This window comes from Perca flavescens, chromosome 19, assembly GCF_004354835.1.
Source record: "Perca flavescens isolate YP-PL-M2 chromosome 19, PFLA_1.0, whole genome shotgun sequence".
NCBI classification, from domain to species: Eukaryota; Metazoa; Chordata; class Actinopteri; order Perciformes; family Percidae; genus Perca; species Perca flavescens.
The window spans coordinates 4730176-4758055 of NC_041349.1; the positions used below are offsets into that span (position 1 = coordinate 4730176).

At 40.5% G+C, this 27880-nt stretch overlaps 3 protein-coding genes across 5 annotated transcripts in view; 1 reads left to right on the forward strand and 2 right to left on the reverse strand.

Moving 5' to 3' along the window:
* LOC114546120 (low affinity immunoglobulin gamma Fc region receptor II-like) overlaps positions 1–27880 on the reverse strand; it is a 1096214-nt gene that overhangs the window by 958024 nt on the left and 110310 nt on the right. The window lies entirely within an intron of this gene.
* LOC114574050 (uncharacterized) overlaps positions 1–27880 on the forward strand; it is a 257231-nt gene that overhangs the window by 158613 nt on the left and 70738 nt on the right. The gene's annotated exons all lie outside the window — the stretch shown is intronic.
* LOC114574047 (butyrophilin-like protein 2) overlaps positions 9071–27880 on the reverse strand; it is a 42903-nt gene continuing 24093 nt past the window's right edge. For 2 of the 3 annotated variants that reach the window (XM_028606339.1, XM_028606340.1), the window contains exons 7-9: positions 20775–21116; positions 16807–17163; positions 9071–9275 (exon numbers count right to left, since the gene is read on the reverse strand). In XM_028606339.1, coding sequence (XP_028462140.1) covers positions 9259–9275; positions 16807–17163; positions 20775–21116 — 716 coding nt within the window. In that variant the 3' untranslated portion in view covers positions 9071–9258. The remainder of the gene's footprint in view (positions 9276–16806; positions 17164–20774; positions 21117–27880) is intronic. The other variant, XM_028606341.1, reaches the window with a different exon arrangement.

The following is a 27880-nucleotide window of genomic DNA, read 5'->3' on the forward strand; positions in this document are numbered from 1 at the left end:
TTAATGAATGTCCGTTACATTACCAAATGAGTTGCTACAAAGCTAATTAAGACTATCAGCTCCACACAACTCTCTCTGGATCTCTCAGTAGGACTATGTTCACAAGATTGTGGCGTCCGGTGACTTTCCCGCTTAGAAACTGAAGTGAAGATAATGACCTCTTCTGAAGAGTCCATCATGTTTTTTTAAATCCTCCGTGTCCTCCTTGGCTAATAGGAGGAGGGGTGGGGGGGCGATAGTGTTGTTGTCATTACATTAGAATTCCTCATGGGGGCGACAGAAACTACGCACTATAGCTTTAAAAATGATTATGGCGCCGCGCAGAAATCAAGCCCAGCTCCAAAGTCTCCTGTTTCTGTCTTGGATAATAAAAGCAGCACGGACATTGGTGTCATGCAACAATTTATTCAGAACACGGTTCTCACTACCAACCCGAGATGCAAAAGTATCTGCAATAAATAGCTAGAAACACAGCAAAGGCAAACGCCGCGGAGTCAAACGCCGCGGAGTCAAACGCCGCGGAGTCAAACGCCGCGGAGTCAAACGCCGCCGCGGAGTCAAACGCCGCCGCGGAGTCAAACGCCGCCGCGGAGTCAAACGCCGCAGAGTCAAACGCCGCGGAGTCAAACGCCGCAGAGTCAAACGCCGCAGAGTCAAACGCCGCAGAGTCAAACGCCGCAGAGTCAAACACCGATGGGGAGCTCATTCTTCCGTTGTGAAGCCAGGCAGCCTGTTCTCATGGAGCATTGGTTTAACTGAACTGAAACGTCCGCCTTTACAGTTTTTTCCAACTGCTTACACACAAAATCTTTTCATGTCACACGATTTTTGAAACCTCTCACTCAAAGTGCAAAACTACACAGCAAATCTCCAAAACCAGAAGCTATTTCTCAGCCTTTCACTCAGCTTTCAATTGCATAAAACACTTTTTTCAAAACATTACACACAATTCTCTACCTAAGACATAAAAATCTAACAGGAAGTGACTTGCTATCCATTTCTAAACACAACCAATCAAAATGCTACACTTATTTACCAGGGCACACACACACACACACACTCCTCACATTTGCAAACACATTATGTCATAACTGAACACTAACCAATCATTGCTTTAGTATAGGCCTATACAAAGGTCAAAGGTCAGATTACAACAATGGATGTCAACAATAGATAGAGAGTAAGGGGAGTAGGAGGGAGAGACAGGGGATAACAACGAGGAGGAGGAGGAGGAGGGAAGAAGAGTAAGGAGAGCCATCTCTGATGAGATCAGGGAGAGAAGCCCATCTTGAGTAGCTTTAAGGTGGCGTCCATACTGCATGCAACTATCTAATGACTATTTCAGCATTATAAATCAATCAGACTTTGTTTTGCACAAAGTGCATACAATTCTGTCCCCCCCCCCCACACAGACCCCCCCGCCCCGACACACAAGCACGGACAAACACTCACAACACACACACACACACACACACACACACACACACACACACACACACACACACACACACACACACACACTCTTTATTCTAAAAACGATACCTTTGGTTTACATATGTTTGTACTTGTGTTTTCTTGTTTCATGCTACTGTATACAACACTCTTACAAACGTAACGTTGTGCCCAATAAATATTTTCTGTTTTACTGTAACATTAGATTGTTTTTACAGTGCACTTTTCAACCACTCTCAGCAGATGACTTTCTCTAAAGAACATTGCAAATGTAGATATAAGCCTATGAAAGACAAAAGAGCTTTAGATTTAGAACAACAGTGTGTACATGGTATATCCAAGAATTTACTATTATGAAAAAAGTGTTTGCCTTTTGATGCAAATGCTTCATTTTGAGATGTGTTTATGGTATTTTGAATGCAGTGTTTGATTTTGAAGGAGATGTGAGGCATTTTGCATTTTTTGTGTGCAGTTTTAGGAATTGTGTGTAGAGTTTTGAAAAAAGGAGACATAGTTTTGAAAATGTGTGTAAGCAGTTGGAAAAAACTGTAAAGGCTGTGTCTTTACTATGCTCTGTACCTGGCCTACAGTCACCTTTTCTTGGCTAAATTTAAGGAAATTATATGTATTGGTGTGCATACTGAGGGAGTAGCAACAGTTTAGACGGATGGTCAGACCCCCAGTTTCCATGATTGTGGAATCAAAGACATGTTAACAGATGCTGTGTTTGTGTAGATGGAACACACACATTGGTAATTGATCAGGACATGAATAATTAAGAACGTATAGAAGTCGTTCTTGTATAGAAGTTGTTCTCTGTTCCTCATTGTCTCCATCCTCTTCTGGAAATGTAGCAGTGGAACATTTTATTTTAGTAGTAATGACTAATGCTGCTGCTGGGGAAATACCACTCAGGACTTGAGTGTCATGTGAGACCTCGTGTTGTGTTAACCACGGACACAAAGAAGAGAATCATAGTCATAATATCTGCTTCTATAGATCATATTTAGTGTTGAGTTTAGTACAATATTTGAAAGAACCAGTCAGATATTTAACTGAAGTGTAAATGTAGTTGTTTGCTGTGAAACTATTATCCAGTATGTCTGTTCAGACATACTGGATGATAAAGAGCTGCAGTTTCTCTCTACCAACATTAAGGAGGAACTGACTTCACATCCTGACACAGATGAGTGGGGGGGGGAGGTGCACATTTAAAATGTGCTTTGAGCTTTTTGATACCACGTGCTCCACCCACTACACCAAGTATCCTCCATTTTGTTCTCTGATTACAGGAACAGGCCCAGAGAGGCAAAATGGTGCCATACAGACTTCATCTCCGTCCTCAGCAGAGCTCTAACTGAAGCAAAGGCCTACTGTACCTCCCTCTACTACACTGTACCTCCCTCTACTACACTGTACTACCCTCTACTACACTGTACTACCCTCTACTACACTGTACTACCCTCTACTACACTGTACCTCCCTCTACTACACTGTACCACCCTCTACTACACTGTACCACCCTCTACTATACTGTACCTCCCTCTACTACACTGTACCACCCTCTACTACACTGTACCACCCTCTACTACACTGTACCACCCTCTACTACACTGTATACTGTACTGTACCACCCTCTACTACACTGTATACTGTACTGTACCACCATCTACTACACGGTACCACCCTCTACTACACTTTATACTGTACCACCCTCTACTACACTGTACCACCCTCTACTACACTGTACCATCCTCTACTACACTGTACCACCCTCTACTACACTGTACTACGCTCTACTACACTGTACTACACTCTATTACACTGTACCACCCTCTACTACACTGTACTACCCTCCACTACACTGTACCACCCTCTACTACACTGTACCACCCTCTACTACACTGTACTACGCTCTACTACACTGTACCACCCTCTACTACACTGTACCACCCTCTACTACACTGTACTACCCTCTACTACACTGTACCACCCTCTACTACACTGTACCATCCTCTACTACACTGTACCACCCTCTACTACACTGTACTACCCTCTACTACACTGTACCACCATCTACTACACTGTACCACCCTCTACTACACTGTACCACCCTCTACTACACTGTACCACCCTCTACTACACTGTACCACCCCATTGTACCACCCTCTACTACACTACATACTGTAAAGACACTCTTCTATTCCTTCTTATAAATAATCATTACAAGCTGTTTGACTTTAGAAACCTAAATGATCAGTTCTTCACTTGTTGATTGCATGTTTACTTCGTCCTTTGCACTGTAAAAATCTCAAAATAAATTATTTTAAATCACCTTTTCTTTTATTATTAACTCTTGAGTGTTATCAGAGAAACTAACTGTAATGGGAGCTCCCTGTTTTTAACAAAGACCTTAAAGAGTACAATGATAATGAGATGCTGCAGGTTCAAGAGCAATAACAGTAACAACTCCTTTGTTCAATGTGCAATATCTCAGCTTAATTTGCACATCTAATGTCTAATGTCCGGTAGTATTGTGTAACATTGTGTTGTGTATATTGTATGTATAGGAAACTTTATGTCTCTGTTTTTTTGTTGTCTTTTTGTTATTTGTACGGTGTTTGCTGTCTGTGGTTTTTATCTTGCATGCCTGACTGGAGATCAGTTTTTTTTTTAACACATCTTGGTTCATAAGTCACAAAACATCCCAGATTGGTCTTTAAAGGTCAGTTTGGAGAGCTGAGCAGCAGTTAAACGTGTTGTGTTTCATGTTTCTTACGGTCAGTGTGGTGCTTGCAAACTCGCTTGCGAAACGCCTGGGAGTTGATACTGATTGTGGTCAAAGGTAGAGCGGCTCCAAGAACAGACTTCTCCCCGTAGCCAATCACTGCTACAGGCCACGTTGATCCCCCAAAACGTGACGAGGACTGGTCAAGGGAACTTACCTAAATGGCCGCAATTAAACTGTGAATTGATTCAGTTTTGAAGTGAAAACTTGCTTTGTGATGAATCTGTGATTTGATTCAGCTCATAGTGTAATAAGGCTTGTAGTGAATCTGAAATGATTTAGGCTTGTAGTGATATATAGACCCCAAAATAAAAGGAAGATAAAATCTCGGCAATTCAGGCCAGCAAACATAAAGGCAAAATAAAATCTCGGCATTTGAGCAGTGTTTTGTTTTTTTACCCTCGGTCCGACGGCCGGATTAGCCACTCTTACCGTCCAGGTTTGGCTACACTTGCTCTCGGCCCGACAGCCGGGTTAGCTACCCTTACCACGGCACAGCATCAGGTTCGCCTATTCTTACCTCGGCACACAACGGGTTTGAAAATGAAAAGATTGAATTTTAGATTTGATAAGGACTAGCTTAGATGCTAAACCTACATTTAGACAGGGAAAACTCCCAGGAGTAAATAATAAAGTGTGAGGGAGCTAGTATGAGCCTAAGCAATGAGTAGTTCACCTTAGATTTAAAAGAGCGGAAAAGTGCACCTGCGTAGTGAGCGAACAGAAGCAGCATCTCCACATTTAGAATGTTAGAGTTGTAAGCAGTACAACTTGAATGAGGCCAGCGTATGAGTTAGCCGAGTTCAATGTCAGTGATAATGTCACTATGAAAGTTACCAATAAAGGTCATTTTAACCTGAGATGGAAGCAAGGACAGTTTAACATGCTGCACGAAGAGACAAGGTGAACGTGCTGAATATGAGGTCTAGGACATGATGCAATGCCATCATGTAAAGCGTGCTCACGATGAGGATGTTGATATGATGATATCCGTAGAAATTACTGCAGCAAATATGAGAATCCCTGTTGCAAAGATGAAGTTCTGTAAAACGTAATGCAGAGAAAACCTGTTGAACCTGCTGCACAAAAGTTTGCAATACATTTATGATAGAACAATACGACACCTGTTTGCCCGGTAAAATGGAACTACCGCCACCATACTTAGGATAGGGATTCCCCCAAAAACTAAAATCAAGCAAGAGAAAACAAGAGCACGCAGGTAATATTAAATATAGCACCATAGTCCTCAGATACCCAACTGACATACGCTACGCGTTAAGACAGAGAACCAATCCTGAATGTGAAAGCATGCGAAGCAAGTGAATGCCAACCACGAACGGAAATAAAGTTAGCTAATATGGCCGAAGGTAATCCTTAAAAGTGATTTGAATGTGTCCGGGTAATACAACGAAATACTCACCTTCAGCGGCATCGGCAGAATCTAGGAAAAGTAAATGAAAATCAGACACAGGATACTGCAAGTAGGATCAAAAGTGAAGAAAGAAGAGGTTGTGACGACCATAATACAGAAAGAGGTCATGTGACCCATGTGCACCGTGATGAGTTTGGCGCGCCCATGAGAGAGTACGCACGGTATTGATGCTTAGCCAACCGCTGAGGTCAGCCATGACCCAAGTGAATAAACAGCGTAGTGAGTAGAAACCCGGGCCTACCGCCGGTTCATGAGCTGAACCAAATTTCCAGAACACGCACTAACATAATGCAAAGTAGAAAGCTTAGCGGAAAATGAACAACGCATAGTGTTGTAGGACATTAATGCCTGATCCAGCAGAAGCAGCACGATCTGAATATCTCAGAATGCTGAAGAATGGTTACTTGAGACATCTTGTAATAGATTAAAATAAACATGACACAATGAAGACCCACAGATAATAACAATAAAATGAAAGTAGATAGCTGATACGAAGTGACTGCTATTGTACAAAATAAACCAATATCGTGCTGAGAATACTCGCATTGATAGACCACTTATAAAATACGATGAATATGGCACTACCTGCCAGAAAGGGAGCATAATGCACGAAACAAAAGTATGCAGCAACAGAAGATGATTAATATCTATAGATATATATGTATCTACGAATGCAGAATAGAAATGCCTCATGCAAAATGCTGACGTCACAATGAACTACTGATAATATTGCGACAGCTCCGAAGACAACCTTGTACATTGAGCATCGTTCCCATATGAAGAGAAACTTACACCTGCCCAAACAAAAGCAGTGAATCAGGGCGCCCGGATAGCTCAGTTGGTAGAGCGGGCGCCCATATATAGGCCCAGGTTCGACTCCGACCTGCGGCCCTTTGCTTCATGTCATTCCCCCTCTCTCTCCCCTTTCATGTCTTTAGCTGTCCTGTCAATAAAGGCCTAGATATGCCCCCCAAAAAAAAACAGTGAATTAACAACCCCAGAACATGACATGAATATGAGACACAAATATGAGACAGAATGCAAAGAAGTTACACCAACGCCTATCAACATATGATATGAATGATATAAAAGGTAGCAGAAGACAGAGTCTGAAACGTATACCAGTACACGTACAAAGTACTGCCCATGATGAAGAGTCCTCCAAACGTGACGGAGTGAACCTCAGAGGGCTTCAACAGAAACAGCGAAGCCGTACACCAACGTAAATGAGCGCATGAATATGAATAAGAACGTCACTGAAATGCTTGAGCACACTAAACATAGAAATGTCAGAAGAGACAGAGCAGCTGACCACTATACCTTCAAAGAGAACAGACGGGCCTGTCTATGTTTCATTCAGTAGAAGTAAAACAATACCCCCCCGGCTGTCCTTAGTATAGAATATATGGTAACTAAACCCCCCGAGACGAGGAACAAGCTGCTGCTTGAAACCAGAGTTCAGTCTGCACCAGGAACTCTGGGCCGGGTTGACTCGAACATCACTACCGTAGGTCGGACACATAAATGCACAAAAACGCAGCCCGATGAGACAACTTAACTTCAAAGGGTTGATGTTCCAGCTGAGGGAAATACACCGGCCACTTCTGATTGGTTAACGTAAAAGTGAACGCCTCTACAGCTGTTCAGTTTTAGAAAAGAGAGAGAAATGTGATCAAGTTTAGAAGTCTTCCTGCCTGAATTTACACTGAGCTTCATTTAAAATATTAATAGAACACACACAAACAATATTAGTTTGGATATTTGGAGCGGCTTTATTTGTGTTCAAAGAATAAAAAAATGCACAACAATGAATGTATAAAAGTAACAACTTGGAAATCAAATGTAGCAAAATAATTAATTAAAATAAGATAAAAGAGTAACAGTTTAAGGCGCATTAAGGTATCTGAATGTTAAAACTGAGTTATTAACTTCCATCATGTCTCTGATCATTATTATTTCATCCATTGATTCATATTAAATAATTATCAACTGCTTTCAAAATAATCACTTTGGTATAGTTTACATTTCATAACATTCCTTCAGCAAACATCCTGTAAATCAGTTTAATGTCTTATTTAGAGACAGACTCGTCCTCTATGTCCACCTGAGATATTCTGAGTTTCATCAGATGTTTTCATAATTACAATAACAACAATATTCACAATGTCATCAACTCCTCAGTTTAAACCATTTTATGGTTAGTTGATATTATATCATTAGCTGGAAGAAATCATTCAAAGCAAAAAAATCATGAGCACCATGAGGCTTTATATGGCCGAGCAGAAAACAAGCATTTAAAATCCCCTCCATATAAAATGTATTATTAGCAAACCACACAAACAGAAGACATGATGAAGAGCTCTCTACACCTGATTAGAAGATATTTGGTGGGTGCTCCGTCTGCTGATATTTACAACTAAAGAAACATCATTTCCTGTTAAAAACTTGCTGTAATATATCAGCTCTGAGTACAGCTGGGCTGAAGTAATAGATTACATTTGCTCATTTAATGGAGCAAAGTATTTCTGTGTAATACTGCTGAGTTTATATTGTCTGAACATCTCTGTGTTGGCTGCTTCATTCTGCTCTTAAAGAACATTTTAATGACTTATCTTTTATCTGAGCACAATGTTCAGGTATCAAAAAATTAGACTAACTTTGTTTTTTACTTAAGAACAATTCATTAATAGTAAAAGTACTTTTAGTTAAGTAACGTTGTTTTTTCAAATAAATCAACAGTACTTTTACTCAAGTAAAATGTTCTAGTTCTTTAAAGGCAGAGGCAGACTTTACCATTAGACATTTATTATATTTTATATTTAGCTAGAAATATATGATTCCAAGCAGAAGCCATGAACCTTTATAAGGCCGAGCAGATAACGACAATGCTAAATAAGCGTAACATGATCTGATCAAACACACACACAGAGGACATGTTGATGAGCTCTCTACACCTGATTAGAAGATATTTGGTGGCTGCTCCGTCTGTTGATATATTATTTTAAAGAAACATAATTTCCTGTTTTCTGTGTAATACTGCTGAGTTTATATTGTCTGAACATCTCTGTGTTGGCTGCTTCATTCTGCTCTAAAAGAACATTTATCTTTTACCTGAGCACAGTTATCAAGAATCAATTAGCCATAAGTCATTTTATTTTTAATTGAAGAAAATGTATTGAAAGTAAAAGTAATTTAAATTACGCCACTTTTCTTTTTCTTTAAAGCAACATTACTTTCACTTCGATAGTAAAATATTTTACTTCTCTAAAGGTTAAGTTTATTTGAACTGATTTACTGTGAGTCTGAGACCATCTCATCATGGGAGACCCTAGAGGATCTCAGAGCTCCAGATGATACAGATCCCAGACTCATCAGGTACACACCCCCCCCCCCCCCCCCACCACGATAAGGTGGAGATTCATGGCGGAAAAATGCTTCATCAACATCATCAGCAGGTTGTCCTGATCTCTTCTTCTTATGTCTTTTATATATCAGGACAACATCCACTGCAGCAGCTACAAGAATCTGTCCAACTGGAACACCTGCTGCCAGTCCATCAGATCAGCCTCCAGGAGAGGAGTTTCCATCAATAGATACCTGAAACTAATAAAACATATGAGTCAGTAAATGTGTGATAGTGGAGCAGTCTTCATCCTCTCTGATGTTAGAAACTGCAGCTACAACCTGATACTCAGAAAAAGAAAAAAGTAGGCCGTAAGGCTTTTTATTTACTTTAAACATCAGATAAAGTGATTCTTTTCTCTAACACAGATTAGTAAGTAAAGTAGTCATGTAAAAAGATGTAACCAATGTATTTCTCAATGAGTCCGCTATTTATGCTCAGTTCATCATCATCTGTATTCATCCGATGTTTAGAGAGAATAAAACAGCTTTCCAGACTACTTACTGGAGTTCAGACATATATTGCGATGTGATTAAAGCGCCGAGCATAACGCGTTAGTGCTGCACTTTGCCATACTTCCTCGTAACACATCCTGCTGCTGCAGTCATGATGGAGAAAGCAGCAACACAATTCTGAATGGTGCTTTTAAATTTCCAAAACTCCCGGACGGCTCAGTAGACAAAGTTGAAAGCCATACGCACTAGGGGTGGTACGGTTCACAAAACCCACGGTTCAGTTCGTATCATGGTTTTAGGGTCACGGTTCTCGGTTCTGTACGGTTCTTGTTATTTTTTCTTTTAATCTTTAACACTACAGAATATACTTCAGCATATAGCTAAAATTAGCATATTGAATGCATGTTGCACAAAACTTGCACACAGTGGCAGTTCTATATATTGTTTTATTTCATCATAGGTAACATGAAATCCAAAATGTTCCCACACACCAGACTATAAACGACGCTGGCGCATCCTCCAGCTCTGGGCAGCCTCTCTCCCACTTGACATTTCTGCACATGATGTAACCTGCAGCGGCACCCCACTCCACTTGAGGACCGGTCGGCTCCGTGTCTCTCAAAATCTGACAAAAATCTTTTAAACTGACCTTTGTCGATCTGAAATGAAGACAGATTCAGCAACTTCACGGCCTATTTCTCTCTTCAAATGTTTTCAGAAACACGTTTCGGTGAACTATTTTAGTACAATATGAGATCGTATTCTGAACGAGCCGCCATGACAGTCTGTTTTGAAATTAGGAACCAGCCAGACCCATGTGACGCAATCGTCCAATCAGCTGCCATGGGTTGCGTTTGTCACGCCCATCCCGCTCGTCATTTCCAGTTAGTGTTTTAACATAGGTGTCGAAAGTGGGCACTACGGCAGTAAGAGGTTAGTGACCTTTAACAGGGTACTGACGAACCGTGCGGTACACACACGCTCCGAACAGAGACTAGCGAACCGAGCGGTTCGGGTGTTTTGTCATGAACCGTACCACCCCTAATACGCACATTGTGTAAAGCCGAATTAAAATATAACTGAAGCACGTCAAGCTTGAGCTACCACCTACGAGCTAAGCATAGTACAGTTAACGTGACTCAGGTTGATGCTAGTGGGCAGCAGTATTTTGGAGAGTGCTACCCGCCGACCTGTGGATGAAACCAAATCCAAAAAAATGACTACAACTCGTGGGAAATGGGTGGAAACTAACTGCAGACCTGTCAGCATCGTAGAAGACTCGGGTCTTAAAGACGTACTACGGTTAGCATGTTCTGACCTGTCTTATACATTGCCGTCGAGGAGGACATTAGTTTCACGCACGCACACACAGCCTGTACTCCACGGAGAAAGCAGCCTCACTGGAACTGCTGCAAAGTGATGCAAGGTGATCACTGGACGTCAGGGAGTAATCAAAATGATTTAGAAGTTACTGTACACTATATTGCAGGGCTCGAGAGTGCGACCGATTTGGTCGCATTTGCAACCAAAATGTGTAAGGGTGCGACTAAGATTTTTCCCAGGTCGCACCGGTGCACCTAACGTCCTCGCATCCGCTGCCTCTCCACGAACGACGCAACGTTGTTTCTATGGATATGGTTTAATGTTGCGTTACATGACCCGTTCCTTCTGGAAAGCCGTGCCTGTGTTTGGATCTCTCCTCCGCGCAGCCCCGCCCCCCCATTCACTCACACACACACACACACACACACCGTCCGGCTCACCTGCAACATGGAGAGACACAGCGCCGCTGGTCCACATGCTGACATTTGTCTACAGTTTTAGTTGTTATTAACACAGCTGTATATTGATAAGTATGAGAGGGAAACCTGTATTGGTACCAGTGTTTCCGCTGGTAACTCTCTGTTAAACACATTAGAAGTTATTAAATGGAACTACGGTAACTTCAGTTTGTTGAATAATAGTGTGCGAGACGGAGCCTGCTGGACCTGGGCGAGAGATGTGACCCATGGCCACATTATCATAGTTCATAAAAATGCAGCGCAGTGACGATACAGACATTTCATAGCCTACACAAGACGTGTGTAACGCCGCTGACCCGCATCCGACCCGTGCTGGACCCATTCATAATGAGTCAGCCGTCACTCTGTGAGTAGCCTGGCATACGCTTCAGTCCATCGTACTCCCCCTATATGAGCTACTGGGCTATCCGGGTCTGTTTTTGTTGTTGAAAACAAGTCAAGGAGATTTCTCAGAGATATATATTTTTTAAATATATCCCAGGCTATTTATTTCAGATAATTTACATGTGTTGCAGCTGTATTTTCAAATTGGGAAGGAAACCCTGTCTTTGCATTTTATTTTAATCACATCTGTTTTAATAAAAGAGCTTGTGAAAAGTGGCTCTGACTTAAAACTGAACATTTAGCCCACTTTGTAAAAAAATATAAATTAGAGATAGAGATATATATTGTGTATCGCCTTTCAGCCGAAAAATACAGAGATATGATTTTTAGTCCTGGACTAGTGGAAGATCTGATAAGAATCAGTGTGGAGGGGCCCAGCTTGGAGAATGTTGATGCTTGGGAGTGTGGCGAGCTGGTTTTGCCGAGGCCAAAAGGGGAAGAAGGCCAAATTACAGGTGTTGGCCATCTGAGGGGCATTTGACAGCAAGGGGGACCCGCTATAAGACTTTGAGTACAGTATAATTGTGCTTCAAAAAAAAAAAAAAAAAATGTACCAACTCCTTATTCTTGTTTAAAATAATTGACATATTATTTATATATATATATATATATATATATATATATATATATATATATATAGTGTGATTAAAAAGGTGACCTTGAAATTGTGGCCTTAAAGTGACGGTTCGGAGTAATTTCACCCTAGGGTCCTTTGCACCATGACCTCGAGCCAAACACCCCCGCAGAAGCTTTTTTCACCTTGGTCTAACATTGGGAGAGTTAGCGTAGCGTTATCAGCTGAATAGCTTAGCGCAGGGGCTGCTGCTGCTACCTGCAGATAGACGAAAAGAGATACAATAAAAATATTTATTAATTTAATGATTAAATAAGGTAATGTCTCCAAACTTACCTCAATTATTACTTGTCTCCTGCTAGTTATATTACAGCACTTACTTTAAAAAAAAAAGTTAAATTAAAAAATATTTTTGTTGCATCTCTTTTCGGTGTTGTAATTTGTAGACGGCCCCTAAGCACTCGTCTCACAGCAGCAACAACAACAGCAGAGAGCAGAACTCCAGCAGGCAAGTGTTATTACATAAACTTCTGGTGTACTTACAAACTTTACAATCCATTGTTTTATGAGTACATAACCTATTTGTACTAGTGTAGACCTTTGGTATCATTTCGGGCATTATTAGTGGGGTCATTTACGAGATACAAACGTGGGTCCATTAGCCCCTGCACTAAGCTATTCAGCTGCTAACGCTATTCTACGCTAACTCTCCCAATGTTTGACCCAGGTGAAAAAGGCTTTTGGGGGGGGTGTTTGGCTCGAGGTCATGGTGCAAAGGACCCTAGGATAAATTACTCCAAACCATCACTTTAATGGTGAAAAATTTGGGTGCACCTAAATTTTGTGCTGGTGCACCTAAATAAAAAAAGTTAGGCGCACCAGTGCGACCAAGGCAAAAAGTTAGTCTGGAGCCCTGTATTGACTCTGGCAAGGATAGGGATTTTTAGTTTTTTAGTTAGGTACTTGGAGGAATTTTGCAATAATGACAGATTCACACATTTTTCTTTTCTTTATAGTAAATAAATGATAAACAAATACAAATCTTAAAGTCAAGTTCATTAAGTAACTTTCTTTTCATTCATTTGATTCCCAGTCAAGATACACTAGTAAGAATTGCTTTCCATTGTTAATTTGTACTTAAAAACAGTTCTGAAATGCAAAATAATAGAATTTTAATCATGTGATAAAATATGCGATTAATCGTGATTAACTATAGAAATTCAGCGATAAATCACGATAAAAAAAAAATGTATCGTTTGACAGCCCTAATATATATATATATAACAACGCTTAACGTGGTTTAAAGTCGGAAAACAACGATCCATGATCACCAGATTTCTCATGGCCATATCTTGTCATGAACACTTAAGCCTGTCAAAAAAACTAAACCGAAATCCAACGATAGATTATCTCACATTAACGTTGTGAATGTTAACATGTGTCCTTCCTGTCATCAGCTGCTGTGAGGAACAACTCAAACTAATAGAGGTTCAACATTTGAATAGAGGTAATGTCTCTCTTTAATGTCCCTGTGGTTCACAGTTTGTATCTCAGCCAGTAATGGTAGTGCAACAGAGGAAACATACACACATAATAAAGAATCCCTCCCTCCCCCCCCTCTTTCTCTTCTATGTCTCTGTCCCTCTAAACACTTTTTTTCTTAACTGCAATAGAAACAGTGTGATGATTTGGGATGGGTGATACCAAACATTTTAATTCGAAACGATACCGAAACTTTTAGTTACAATTTCATTGATACAGATACTGATACATTTCTTAAAATGGTATGTGATTTTATTTTCAATTAATGGTCTTTTAGAAAAGAACATCACTACACATACTGGCCATTAAAAACAAAATCACAAAAGCAAATATGAGTCAGCAGCATCATCTGTACTAGAGAGAAGAATCACTTCATCTGATGTTTAGAGAGAATAAAACAGCTTCCCAGACTACTTACTGGAGTTCAGCAACTACACAGAACATATACAAGTGCATTATTGGCTGTGTTATTTGTGTCCCAGTCAAAATTGGTCTTGATAAATGTGTAGCCATGAGAGCTGACTGTTGACCTAAACTGTTATCTTCTTTACCAAGAAAAGAGGAAGAGGGAGTGTGTTTTGGTTTTCTAGCACGGTGAAGGGATGTCCCGCCCTAATCGTCCTTACTTAAAGCAAAACTATGTAACTTTTCCCTCTTTGGTCTCCCTACAGGTTGACTCATTAGAACTACAGCGCAAGGCTGTAGTTCTAATGAGACAACACATGTTCTCAGACATTTTAATAAAGAGGCCAGAGACGTCATTCTAATTGGTTTAGATTAATTCCATGTGAAAAAGTTTAAAAATGGAGAAAGCACGTTACCCCATGAGGAAGAGGAACAGAAGGAATAAAATCCCCCATCACCCACTTCTCACGGCTCTTTGCTGCAACTCGTTGCTGAATGAGGGCGCATCGTTAAACGTTGTTCGAGAATATCTAGTATTATTTGGTGTTCGCTGGTCAAGTGAGCTGAGTGTATCTTTCGTGATACCAAAAGGGGGATCCTAGTGAGATGAGTTTATATCTACCAAATCTACAGAGAGGGTGAATCAACCCTGTTTTCAGGGGAAAGAAGGACATCACCCTCTGCTTTACCCTCTGAGTTGACTCTGAACTGCTCCACATCCACTGTCCTGTACAGAGTGGTTTCCTTAACCACTGGCCCGTGGTTAACCTGTTTATTTTATTCATCAGGAAGGACCTGCTGGACAATCTAATGGACTACACACAACAGTAAGAGGCTGCATATAGTTCGGGGCTGATGTAGAACCGGGTGTTTTTTTTTTTTTTTTTTTATTAATGAGATTTTTTTTATGGCTACTATTGTTTTGCCATTAATGGTGTTGGTCCAGTGTCCCAAACCACTGCTGTGAAGAATATCTCTGATCCAGATATGGTTGAAAGTTGTTGTTCAAACGTAGACCTGTGTAAGGGCCAACGATGTGATTATTGTTACCACGGAGAATCAGCTGTTAGTTGACAAAGGAGGAAGAAAATAAACCCTTCCCTCGTTAAAACCAAACTCTCAGATCCTGCTGGAGCTTGGCCTGAGCATCTGGAGGAAAGGAGGGAGAGGGATTATTCTCACTGCCACCAGGATCAAGATGTTCTAGTGTTTTCTTTTCAATCCTGTTTTCCCTCCTTCTCTGTCTCTCATTGTTCTAACACACACACACACACACACACACACACACACACACACACACACACACACACACATTTACACCACACACACACACACACACACACACACATTTACACACACACACACACACACACACACACATTTACACACACACACACACACACACATTTACACACACATTTACACACACACACACACACACACACACACGCCATTGGGACAGCTGGCCTCGCCTGCTACCGTAGTCACACGAGATGTAACAGAGTTTCAACCACCATATCAGCACCAATATAGCGCTCCGAGGTGTGTCCCCTTTCTGTCTGTAATACGTGTTGAAGTCTCGCGGGGTTTCCAGATACTTCAACGTTAGGAGAAGCCATTTTGGGTCTTTGTAATAAAACTACAAACAGCTTCCAAACACGCAGCTCCTGACCCCCGACCACACGGCCCCGTTACTCTTACCCCCCCTTTCCTCCTACTATCTCACACACACACACACACACACACACACACACACACACACACACACACACACACACACACACACACACACACACACACACACACACACACACACACGCTTGCTGCTTGTTTGCTAGAACTGTAACAAGTCGATAGAGTTCTGATGATTGTAGAATTATTTATTGACCATCAGTATTTTTGAAGTTAAAATAAATCCTATTAGACTTTAACAAGAAGATGTTGTGTGGTTATTTGTGTATTGTATTTCAATAAAAGCTTTCCTTTGTTCCTTTGAAAGATACCAGATCCATTTATCAAATTAATTAAGATGTGTATTTTAAAGGGAACACCACCTATAGGACTGTTTCACAGCTCAGTTATTGGTCCCTGGTTCCAGGGTGGTGCCTGTTTTGATTGTTTGTCAATTTGGTAAAGTTATGAATACACATATTCATAACTTTATTAATATTGATAAAACATCTTTGATAATTTGCCAATAATTGAATCTGTACCCATATCAATTCCCAACATGAGACTCTATTCATATCTATTTATGTAGCTTTATATTCTCATTATATTTTTCTATTGTTTTTCTGATCCAACGAACAAGAATTCCAAAGGACCTGTACGGCTCTGTACCTGTGCTAATGGCAATAAATATATATTCTATTCTAATATTTATAAAAGCATCTTCATCAGCCTACAGGCCAAGTTACATAACTTATTTATCCATCCTTACAACCTGAAGATAATAAAACATATGAGTCAGTAAATGTGTGATAGAGGAGCAGTCTTCATCCTCTCTGATGTTAGAAACTGCAGCTACAACCTGATACTCAGAAACACTCACTGAGAGAGACTCACTCACCTACAACCTGCAGACGGACGATTCCGATTGGGTCCGAGTCTAGGCCTTTCTTTATACCATTTTCATCAACGGTTTCAACTCGACACTCGTATGTTCCGTCGTCGTGTCTGTTCACCTTCTTCAGTTCTAAAGACACATTTCCATTCTTCAGATCTGTGTCCACCAGCTCCACCCTGTCCTTAAAGGATGGGTGCTGGTTGTCTGGTTGGTTCACCTTTACCGGTACATTTCTGTATGAGAGGATTTCATCTGGCGTCAGGTCAGCTCTGCTCCACACTACAGCATTGATGGAGAGATCAGCAGCTCGACATGGCAGAATGGCATTCTGTCCAGGGCGCACTTTTACCAGGCTCATGTCTGAAAAACAATAAAAACTACTATTAATAATAAGAAGTCATGTTATTTCAACAGTTGTCTCCAGGTGTGTCCCTGCAGAAGGTCTCTGTAGAGTCTCACCTGATGGAGACGTTCACTGATCTGTCACAACTGCAGAGATATCACAGGACTTTATTACCACAAGGTCAACTCTTTACAAGACTGGGATGGGATTAAATGGAGCCATTCAGGCAGCCAATCAGAGACGTGGAAACATGTTGGCAGATTATTTTATAGATAGGAGTCAGACCGATGTGTCACAATCTAACTCTATATAAATATATCAGTATTAATCTGTTTCTAATGGGACATTTCACCATGTCTGTCAATGTGCTTAAAATGAATGAATTTGAATCTCTTCAATATATTATATACATATACAAAGAACATTATTCAATATATTTGCTGGATTATACATTTTGCCACATTATTTGTCCTGCAGTAAGTGAATTAAGGACATTCTAAAAGGCTTAATGTGTCTTAAGGTCGGAAAACAACGATCAATGATCACCAGATTTCTCATGGCCGTATCTTGTCATGAACACTTAAGCCTGTCAAAAAAACTAAACTGAAATCCAACGAAATAAATACAAGTAAAAACGGTTTTGTGTGGCAGGGCACCTTTAAAATATTATTTACATATATAGAGAACATTATTCAATATCTTTGCTGGATTAAGAATGTAGCCTCATTATTAGTCCTGCAGTAAGTGAATGTTAACGTGTGTCCTTCCTGTCATCAGCTGCTGTGAGGAACAACTCAAACTAATAGAGGTTCAACATTTGAATAGAGGTAATGTCTCTCTTTAATGTCCCTGTGGTTCACAGTTTGTATCTCAGTCAGTAATGGTAGTGCAACAGAGGAAACATACACACATAGTAAAGAATACCCCCCCTCTTTCTCTTCTGTGTCTCTGTCCCTCTCAACCATTTTTTTAACTGTGAAGTTAGAAACAGTGTGATGATTAGGGATGGGTGATACCAAACTTTTTTTAATTCAAAACGATACGGATACTTTTAGTTACAATTTCATCGATACAGATACTGATACATTTCTTAAAATGGTATTTGGTTTTATTTTTTAAATAATGGTCTTTTAGAAAAGAACATCACTACACATACTGGCTGTTAAAAAAATAATCACAAAAGCAAATAAGAGTCAGCATCATCATCTGTATGAGAGAGAAGAATCACTTCATCTGATGTTGAGAAAGAACACAAGAGCTTCCCAGACTACTTACTGGAGTTCAGCAACTACACAGAACATATACAAGTACAATATTGGCTGAATTATTTGTGTCCCCGTCAATAATTGCTCTTGATAAATGTGTAGCCATGAGAGCTGACTGTTGAGCTGAACAGTTATCTTCTTTACCAAGAAAAGAGGAAGAGGGAGTGTGTTTTGGTTTTCTAGCAAGGTGAAGAGAAGTCCCGCCCTAATCTGCCTTACTTAAAGCAAAACTATGTAACTTTTCCCTCTTTGGTCTCCCTACAGGTTGACTCATTAGAACTACAGCTCGCGCGGCTGTAGTTCTAATGAGACAACCTGTATATTGTATAACATTTTAATAAACACAACAGAGAGTATGAATTCTAATTGGTTTAGATTAATAGCTGTAGTACGTGTTGGAACCAAACAGTGTGTTTAACCTGACTTTAAACAAAGAGCTGGTGACCTCCAAGACAAAGAGAGAACAGGAGGTCTAACACATGTTCTCAGACAAAGGAGAGGCCTGGACGTCATTCTCAAAGTCTGGAAACTTCACACTTCCATGTGAAAAGGTTTTCAAAATGAAGAAAGCACGTTACCCCACGAGGAAGAGGGACAAAATGGCGGAGAGTTCCAGACGTCCCATTGGCTGAGGTTCCTTAAACCAACAGGTGGCGGAGGAATAAAATCCCCCGTCACCCACTTCTCACGGCTCTTCGCGGCAACTCGTTGCTGAATGAGGGCGCATCGTTCAACGTTGTTTAAGATTATCTAGTATTATTGGCTGTTCGCTGGCTGACTGAGCTGAGTGTATCTTTCGTGATACCAAAGGGGGATCCTAGTGAGACGAGTTTATATCTACCAAATCTACAGAGAGGGTGAATCAACCTGTTTTCAGGGGAAAGAAGGACATCACCCTCTGCTTTACCCTCTGAGTCGACTCTGAACTGCTCCACATCCACTGTCCTGTACGGAGTGGTTTCCTTAACCACTGGCCCGTGGTTAACCTGTTTATTTTGTTTTATACCCGTTTTAATCTAATGGACTACACACAACAGTAAGAGGCTTTACAAAGTTCTGGGCAGATGTAGAACCGGGTGTATTTTAATAATGAGTAAATGTTATTGCTACTATTGTTTTGCCATTAATGTGGTCGGACCACCGTGTCCCAAACCAGTGGTGTGAAGAATATCTCTGATCCAGATATGGTTGAAAGTTGTTGTTAAAACTGTGAATGCTACCTCCTGCTGTGGAGAAGTAATGACTGTAGGAGTGAGACCATCATTCTGCCTCTCATCACTCAGACTACAGCGCTACGATATAACAGATGTTATACTGTAGACCTGTGTAACGGTGTGATTATTGTTACCACGGAGCATCAGCTGTTAGTTGACAAAGGAGGAAGAAAATAAACCCTTCCCTCGTTAAAACCAAACTCTCAGATCCTGCTGGATTTGGCCTAAAAAAGCATCTGGAGGAAAGGAGGGAGAGGGATTATTCTCACTGCCACCAGGATCAAGATGTTCTAGTGTTTTCTTTTCAATCCTGTTTTCTGTCTCTCATTGTTCTAACCTCCACAAACACATTTACACACACACACACACACACACACACACACACACACACACACACACACACTTGCTGCTTGTTTGCTAGAACTGTAACAAGTCGATAGAGTTTTGATGATTGAAGAATTATTGATTGACCATCAGTATTTTTGAAGTTAAAATAAATCCTATTAGACTTTAACAAGAAGATGTGTTGTTATTTGTGTATTGTAATAAAGCTGGATTATACAGGTCAGTGCATCCTTTGTTCCTTTGAAAGATACCAGATCCATTTATCAAATTAATTAAGATGTGTATTTTAAAGGGAACACCACCTATAAGACTGTTTCACAGCTCAGTTATTGGGCCCTGGTTCCAGGGTGGTGCCTGTTTTGATTGTTTGTCAACACATATTCATAACTTATTAATATTGATAAAACATATTTGATAATTGGCTAAAAATTGAATCTGTACCCATACCAATTCCCAACATCAGACTTTATTTATATCTATTTATGTATATTTATATTTTCATTGTATTCTTCTATTGTATTTCTGATACAACACACAATAATTCCAAAGCACCTGTACAGCTCTGGACCTGTGCTAATGGTAATAAATATCTATTCTATTCTAATATCTGATATTTATAAAAGCACCTTCATCAGCCCACAGGCCAAGTTAGATAACTTATATATCCATCCTTAGAACCTGAAGATAATAAAACATATGAGTCAGTAAATGTGTGATAGAGGAGCAGTCTTCATCCTCTCTGATGTTAGAAACTGCAGCTACAACCTGATACTCAGAAACACTCACTGAGAGAGACTCACTCACCTACAACCTGCAGACGGATGATTCTGATTGGCTCAGAGTCTATGTTTGTACGTTTTGAACCATCGGTACTAACTCGACACTCGTATGTTCCAGTGTGGTCGAAGCTCACATTCTTCAGAATTATAGACGCGTTTCCGTCCTTCAGTTTTCTTTTCACCAGCTTCACCCCGTCCTTAAAGGGTGGATTCAGGTCATGTACTGCTATAAATCCATCACTGGATAAGAGGACGATATCTGGCTTCGGGTCAACTCTTCTCCACTCTACAGCACTGATGTAGGGATCAGCAGCCTGACATGGTAGAATGGCATCATCTCCAGGATCCACTGTTACCACAATCTCGTCTGAAAAACAATAATAAACTACTATTAATAATAAGAAGTCATGTTGTTCCAACAGTTGTCTCCAGGTGTGTCCCTGCAGAAGGTCTCTGTAGAGTCTCACCTGATGGAGACGTTCACTGATCTGTCACAACTGCAGAGATATCACAGGACTTTATTACCACAAGGTCAACTCTTTAGAAGACTGGGATGTGAATAAATGACACGACATGACAGATTATTTTATAGATAGGAGTCAGACCGATGTGTCACAATCTATCTCTACATAAATATATCAGTAGAAATCTGTTTCTAATGTCACATTTTACCATGTCTGCCCATGTGCTTAAAATTAATGAATTTGAATCTCTTTAAGATATTATATACATATATAGAGATCTGTATTTAATATCTTTGCTGGATTAAGAATGTTGCCTCATTATTAGTCCTGCAGTAAGTGAATGTTAACGTGTGTCCTTCCTGTCATCAGCTGCTGTGAGGAACAACTCAAACTAATAGAGGTTCAACATTTGAATAGAGGTAATGTCTCTCTTTAATGTCCCTGTGGTTCACAGTCAGCATCTCAGCCAGTAATATTGGTGCAACAGAGGAAACATGTACACATAATAAAGAATACCCCCCCTTTCTCTTCTGTGTCTCTGTCCCTATCAAACCTTTTTTTTTAACTGTGAAGTTAGAAACATTGTGACGATTAGGGATGGGTGATACCAAACTTTTTTTTAAGTTCGAAACGATACTGATATTTTTAGTTGATAACTGATACATTTCTTAAAATGGTGTGTGATTTTATTTTTTAAATAATGGTCTTTTAGAAAAGAACATCATTACCCATACTGGCCGTTAAAAACTAAATTACAAAAGCAAATATGAGTCAGCATCATCATCTGTACTTGAGAGAGAAGAATCACTTCATCTGATGTTTAGAGAGAATAAAACAGCTTCCCAGACTACTTACTGGAGTTCAGCAACTACACAGAACATATACAAGTACAATTATTAGCTGAATTATTTGTGTCCCAGTCAATAAGGGTTTCTTGATAAATCAATGCATCCATGGACATGCTGACTGTTGACCTAAAAGAACTTCTTTACCAAGAAAAGAGGAAAGGGAGTGTGTTCTGGTTTTCCAAGGTGACTCAAACCTCCTAATCATACCCAGAACTTAAAGCAAAACTATGTAAGATAGGACCCTCTTTGGTGCTCCCCACGCCTGTGGAATTAGAACCAGCCCTGACACCTGAGGGCAGTTCTAATCCACTGACTGTTTTAAAACATTTTAATAAACATTTCTCTTTTGAAGTCTTTTGGTCCAGGATAGATGTTTTATTTTTGTTTTTATTCTTGGAACCAAAATGTGTTTAACCTTTTTTTTTTTAAAGAGCTTTTGATTTCTAAGACAAAGAGAGAACAGAGATCTCTGATGAAAATGTTCTCATAAATTAAATGTATTCTCATTATTGGAAACTTATTACTTCCATGTGGAAAAGGGACAAAATGAAGGAGACGTTGCCCACGAGGAAGAGGGACAGAAGGTTAAAACCCCCAAAACCCCCCCGTCACCCACTTCTCACGGCTCGTTGCTGAATGAGGGCACATCGTTCAACGTTGTTCGAGATTATCTAGTATTATTTGGTGTTCGCTGGCTGAGTGAGCTGAGTGTATCTTTCGTGATACCAAAGAGGGATCCTAGTGAGACGAGTTTGTATCTACCAAATCTACAGAGAGGATGAATCAACCTGTTTTCAGGGGAAAGAAGGACATCACCCTCTGCTCTTCCCTCTGAGTTGACTCTGAACTGCTCCACATCCACTGTCCTGTACAGAGTGGTTTCCTTAACCACTGGCCCGTGGTTAACCTGTTTATTTTATTCATCAGGGAGGACCTGCCGGACAATCTAATGGACTACACACAACAGTAAGAGGCTGCATATAGATCTGGGCAGATGTAGTGTTTTTTTTTTTTTTATTAATGAGTAAATGTTATTGCTACTATTGTTTTGCCATTAATGTGGTCGGAGCGCCGTGTCCCAAACCAGTGGTGTGAAGAATATCTCTGATCCAGATATGGTTGAAAGTTGTTGTTAAAACTGTGAATGCTACCTCCTGCTGTGGAGAAGTAATGACTGTCATCACTCAGACTACAGCGCTACGATATAACAGACGTTATACCGGAGACCTGTGTAACGGTGTGATGATTGTTACCACGGAGCATCAGCTGTTAGTTGACAAAGGATGAAGAAAATAAACCCTTCCCTCGTTAAAACCAAACTCTCAGATCCTGCTGGAGCTTGGCCTGAGCATCTGGAGGAAAGGAGGGAGAGGGATTATTCTCACTGCCACCAGGATCAAGATGTTCTAGTGTTTTCTTTTCAATCCTGTTTTCTGTCTCTCATTGTTCTAACCTCCACACAAAAACACACACACACAAACACACACACACACACACACACACACACACACACACCATTGGGACAGCTGGCCTCGCCTGCTACCGTAGTCAGGCGAGATGTAACAGAGTTTCAACCGCCATTTCGGCGCCAAAATAGCGCTCTGAGGTGTGTCCCCTTTCTGTCTGTAATACGTGTTGAAGTCTCGCGGGGTTCTCCGATATTTCAACGTTAGGAGAAGCCATTTTGGGTCTTTGTACTAAAACTACAAATAGCTTCCAAACACACGGTTCCTGACCGCCATCCTGAATCTCACCTGGTTAGCCTGACCACACGGCCCCACTACTCCTAACCCCCCTTTATACACACACACACACACACACACACACACACACACACACACACACACACACACACACACACACACACACACACACACACACACACACACACACACACACACACTTGCTTGCTGCTTGTCTGCTAGAACTGTAACAAGTCGTTTTGATGATTGAAGAATTATTGATTGACCATCAGTATTTTTGAAGTTAAATAAATCCTATTAGACTTTAACAAGAAGATGTTGTGTGGTTATTTGTGTATTATATTGTAATAAAGCTGGATTATACAGGTTAGTGCTTCCTTTGTTCCTTTGAAAGATACCAGATACATTTATCAAATTAATTAAGATCTGTATTTTAAAGGGAACCCTTACGAAACCAAAATATATTGCAGTACATTGGAAAATATCCTGTGATATATTGGGCACTATATTCCCATATATGTGATTTAATATTTATATTTTCCAATATATTGCCATATATGCATATACCATATATGCTTATATATTAATAATACATATAAAAAAATATATTGCAAGGTCTTGATTGCAATATATTTTTTTATATGTAGGCTATCAAGACACAACGTCTTCTAAATCTAGGTTGTGCAGATCTCATAAATTGTATACATTGTTCATCTGCTATTTTACCATTCAATTCACTTCTGAGACTTTTTTTTATGCGAGACATCAACTACATAGAGGTCAAATATGGGCAGTTTTACAAAAATGTATGTCTAATTGCAAATTTTGTCCGACTGTGTGTCGGAGTTCAGCGGCCGGTGCTGCCTGTGTTGCTGCCTCGCCGACTGGCCTGCCTTCCTTCACAGACCCCTGCCTGCTGTGAGCTCGATTGAGCTCCGTCACGGCTGCACTCCATACCCGCGCAAAGTCACAGTTTTTTGGGTGAATGGACTACCAAACGCCCCTGCCTTGACAGAGCTCCAGAGCCTGCAGCTCCCCTCTTCCTGCTAAATGGCCGGTGTGCGTGAGTGAGAGTGCGGTCAGCGAGCTTGTTACGCCAGCAATCTCTTACCACGGGTTCCGTGTGTAATTATGTGTGTTGAGTTATTTAAACAAACAATCGGTCGACAATGCCTCTTGTCCGCAAGTCTCATTGATAGATGGATGGAGCTCTATCAATGACAGCAAGCTAGCCTCCTCTTAGAATTCCTCTCAAATTCACAAAAATTTATAAAATTGAAATATGACACCATTGTTAGCTTTATAAGACATTGGGGTAGATGTTATATAAGTGGTGTGACGAAATTCAAACTGTAAATATACTATATGCTTCTTGACAAATTATATGTGATAGGACTTTCTAAAAATTCTCTTCTTTGGTTTAATTCTTATTTTCATTGTAGAGGTCAGTATGTCTCTGTCATGGTTGTGTATTTTATTATTTTATATTGCTTTTAATAATAAAAGCAGATTTGTGCTGAGATGTCCTTTTAATACTCACCACTGTGTAATGTATGACTCACTGAACTTATTATCACCAAAAGCCAGAAGACAGTATCACTAGTACCAGGTTATTTTTAAATGTGTGTACTCTGAATATCCTTCTTATCTGAAGGAATATTTAATTCCATACAGACGTAGCTATAGATTGAGACACACCGAATTTCCCTTTTTGACTGTGTTAAACGTCTATAAAGAAAGTGGGAGACATGCCTTTAAATTTAAAGCCCCTTCAGACTGGAATAGCCTGCCTGGGTCTCTAAGATCTGTCACTTCTTTGCACTCCTTCAAAACATCGGTCTTTACTTATGTGTATGCAAACTCTTACTGTAAATGTTTTCCTCAGGTATAGATGTTCAAATATTTGGGATACGTTTTGTCCTCTTTATTTATGTGTATACATGAGTATGGGTGCAGGTGTGCATATGAATATTATGTATGTATATGCATATGTGTATGTATGGGCTAAATTTTGTCATCTTTCTAATACTGTAATATGTATTATATACAAACTTGATTCGGTGGAGCGGGTGGGCGGGATGGGATGAGGGAGAGCTCTAACGAGTGTGAATGTATAAGTGCTGTATTGTATTGTCCTTGTCTCGAAAACGAGATGCTTCATCTCAAGGAGTTATCCTCTTAAATAAACAATTTCAATTGTTATGCCGAAAGTGTAGCTAGCTAGCCGCGATATTTTCCCATTGTATTGAATGGAACACAGTTAGCTAGCTGCTCCTCCTAACAAGAACCCTCATATTCATAAAAATGCCTTAAATTCAAATCGGTTAGCTTTTGTTAGCTTTGTAAGACCTTGGGGTAGCTGTGATATAAGTGTCGTGATGAAATTCAAACTGTAATTAAAGCTGCGAGCAGCGATGGACGGGCCCTCGCGCCTCTGCGTGCGTCAGGGTTACCAGCGGACACCGCTCCTTGCGACCGTGCATTTGGGCGGCACTCAGACGCCGCAAATCGTCACCAATGAAAAGGGAACTCCCCGCTGAGTTCAATGATACATCACACAAGACTCTACGTCATACAGTTCATTAGCTGTGAAAGGGGGCGTGGCCAAAATATAGGGGGCGGGCCAAACCTTTACCAATAAAAATGTAAGTCTGCTGAGTTCATTGATACCTCACATAAGACTCTACCATAAATGGGTCACCATTTATAAAAAAGGGTGTGGCTAAGCACAAATGGGCGGGCCAAACAATCACAAATGAAGAAGGAAGTCTCTGCTGAGTTTAATGATACCTCACACAAGACTCTACCGTAGATAGGTCAGCATGTATGATGGGGGCGTGGCTTAAGCATAGGGGGCGGGCCAAACCATCATCAATGAATAAGGAACTTTCTGCTGAATTCAATGACACCTCACACAAGACTCTACCTTAAACGGTTCAAATGTTATGAAAGGGGGCGTGGACTGATTAAGTGGGCGTGGTTAATGTATAGGGGGCGGTTCAGTATCACATGTTGACCACACATAAGTTTCATGTAAATCGGATGATGTTTGTCATATAAGGCGTATTTCCTGTTGCCAGCGGGGGGGGGCGCTATGACTAAAAGTCAATTTTGGCCTGTAGGTGTCCTCAGGCCTGGACCCTTGTCAATTGTGAGACATTTTGGGCAGATAGGACAACGTACACTCAAGTTACAACAACTTCTTTGTTCATCTTTGTAGGGGGGCGCTAGCGAAATTTTTGCACACCTATTCCCGAAACCCTTAAAATACGTACATTTTCACCAGACTTGATGCGACTGCCAATTTTGGTGAGTTTGTGACTATGTTAAGCCCCTCAAAAAGCCAATTCATTTGCAGAATATAATAATAATTCCTTCAGTTTCAATAGGGCCTTTGCCGCTGTCGGCGCTCGGGCTCTAAATATATTATAGTTATGCCGGCAGCCGGCCGCGGAGCCCCGGTAGTGCAGTAACCCACAAAGGGTGACTTTGCCCTGCAGCAGGCTGCCGCTTTCTCGTCAGACTGTGTGGAGCTCCTAAAGTCCGACACGTCTTTCCAAATTTGCAATTAGCCATCAATTTTCGTAAAAGGGCCCATATTTGAGCTTTATCTAGTTGATTTCTCAAATAAAAAAGTCTCAGAAGTGAATTTGGTAATAAAACATTGCAGTGTCTGGAATATGAGATTCTGTCGCATCTCAAATGTGTGTGTATGGGGATTCACTCAACTAATCAGCGCGTGTCTCTAATGTGTGTGTATGGGGATTCGCTCAACTAATCAGCGCGCCGCTCTAATGTGTGTGTATGGGGATTCGCTCAACTAATCAGCGCGTGTCTCTAATGTGTGTGTATGGGGATTCGCTCAAGTAATCAGCGCGCTGTTCTAATGTGTGTGTATGGGGATTCGCTCAACCAATCAGCGCGCAGCTCATGAGCATACCATATTTGGAAGAAAAGCTCTTGTTGAAAATAGGGCCAAAACACATGGATGCATAAGGGCCAATAAAATATCCACCAGGCCATTTTCAGTCCAACCAATGTTACATACCACATTAGGAGACCATAAGGAACAGTGTGAAATACCCTATAAATCATTCTATCACCCCTTTAATGTGT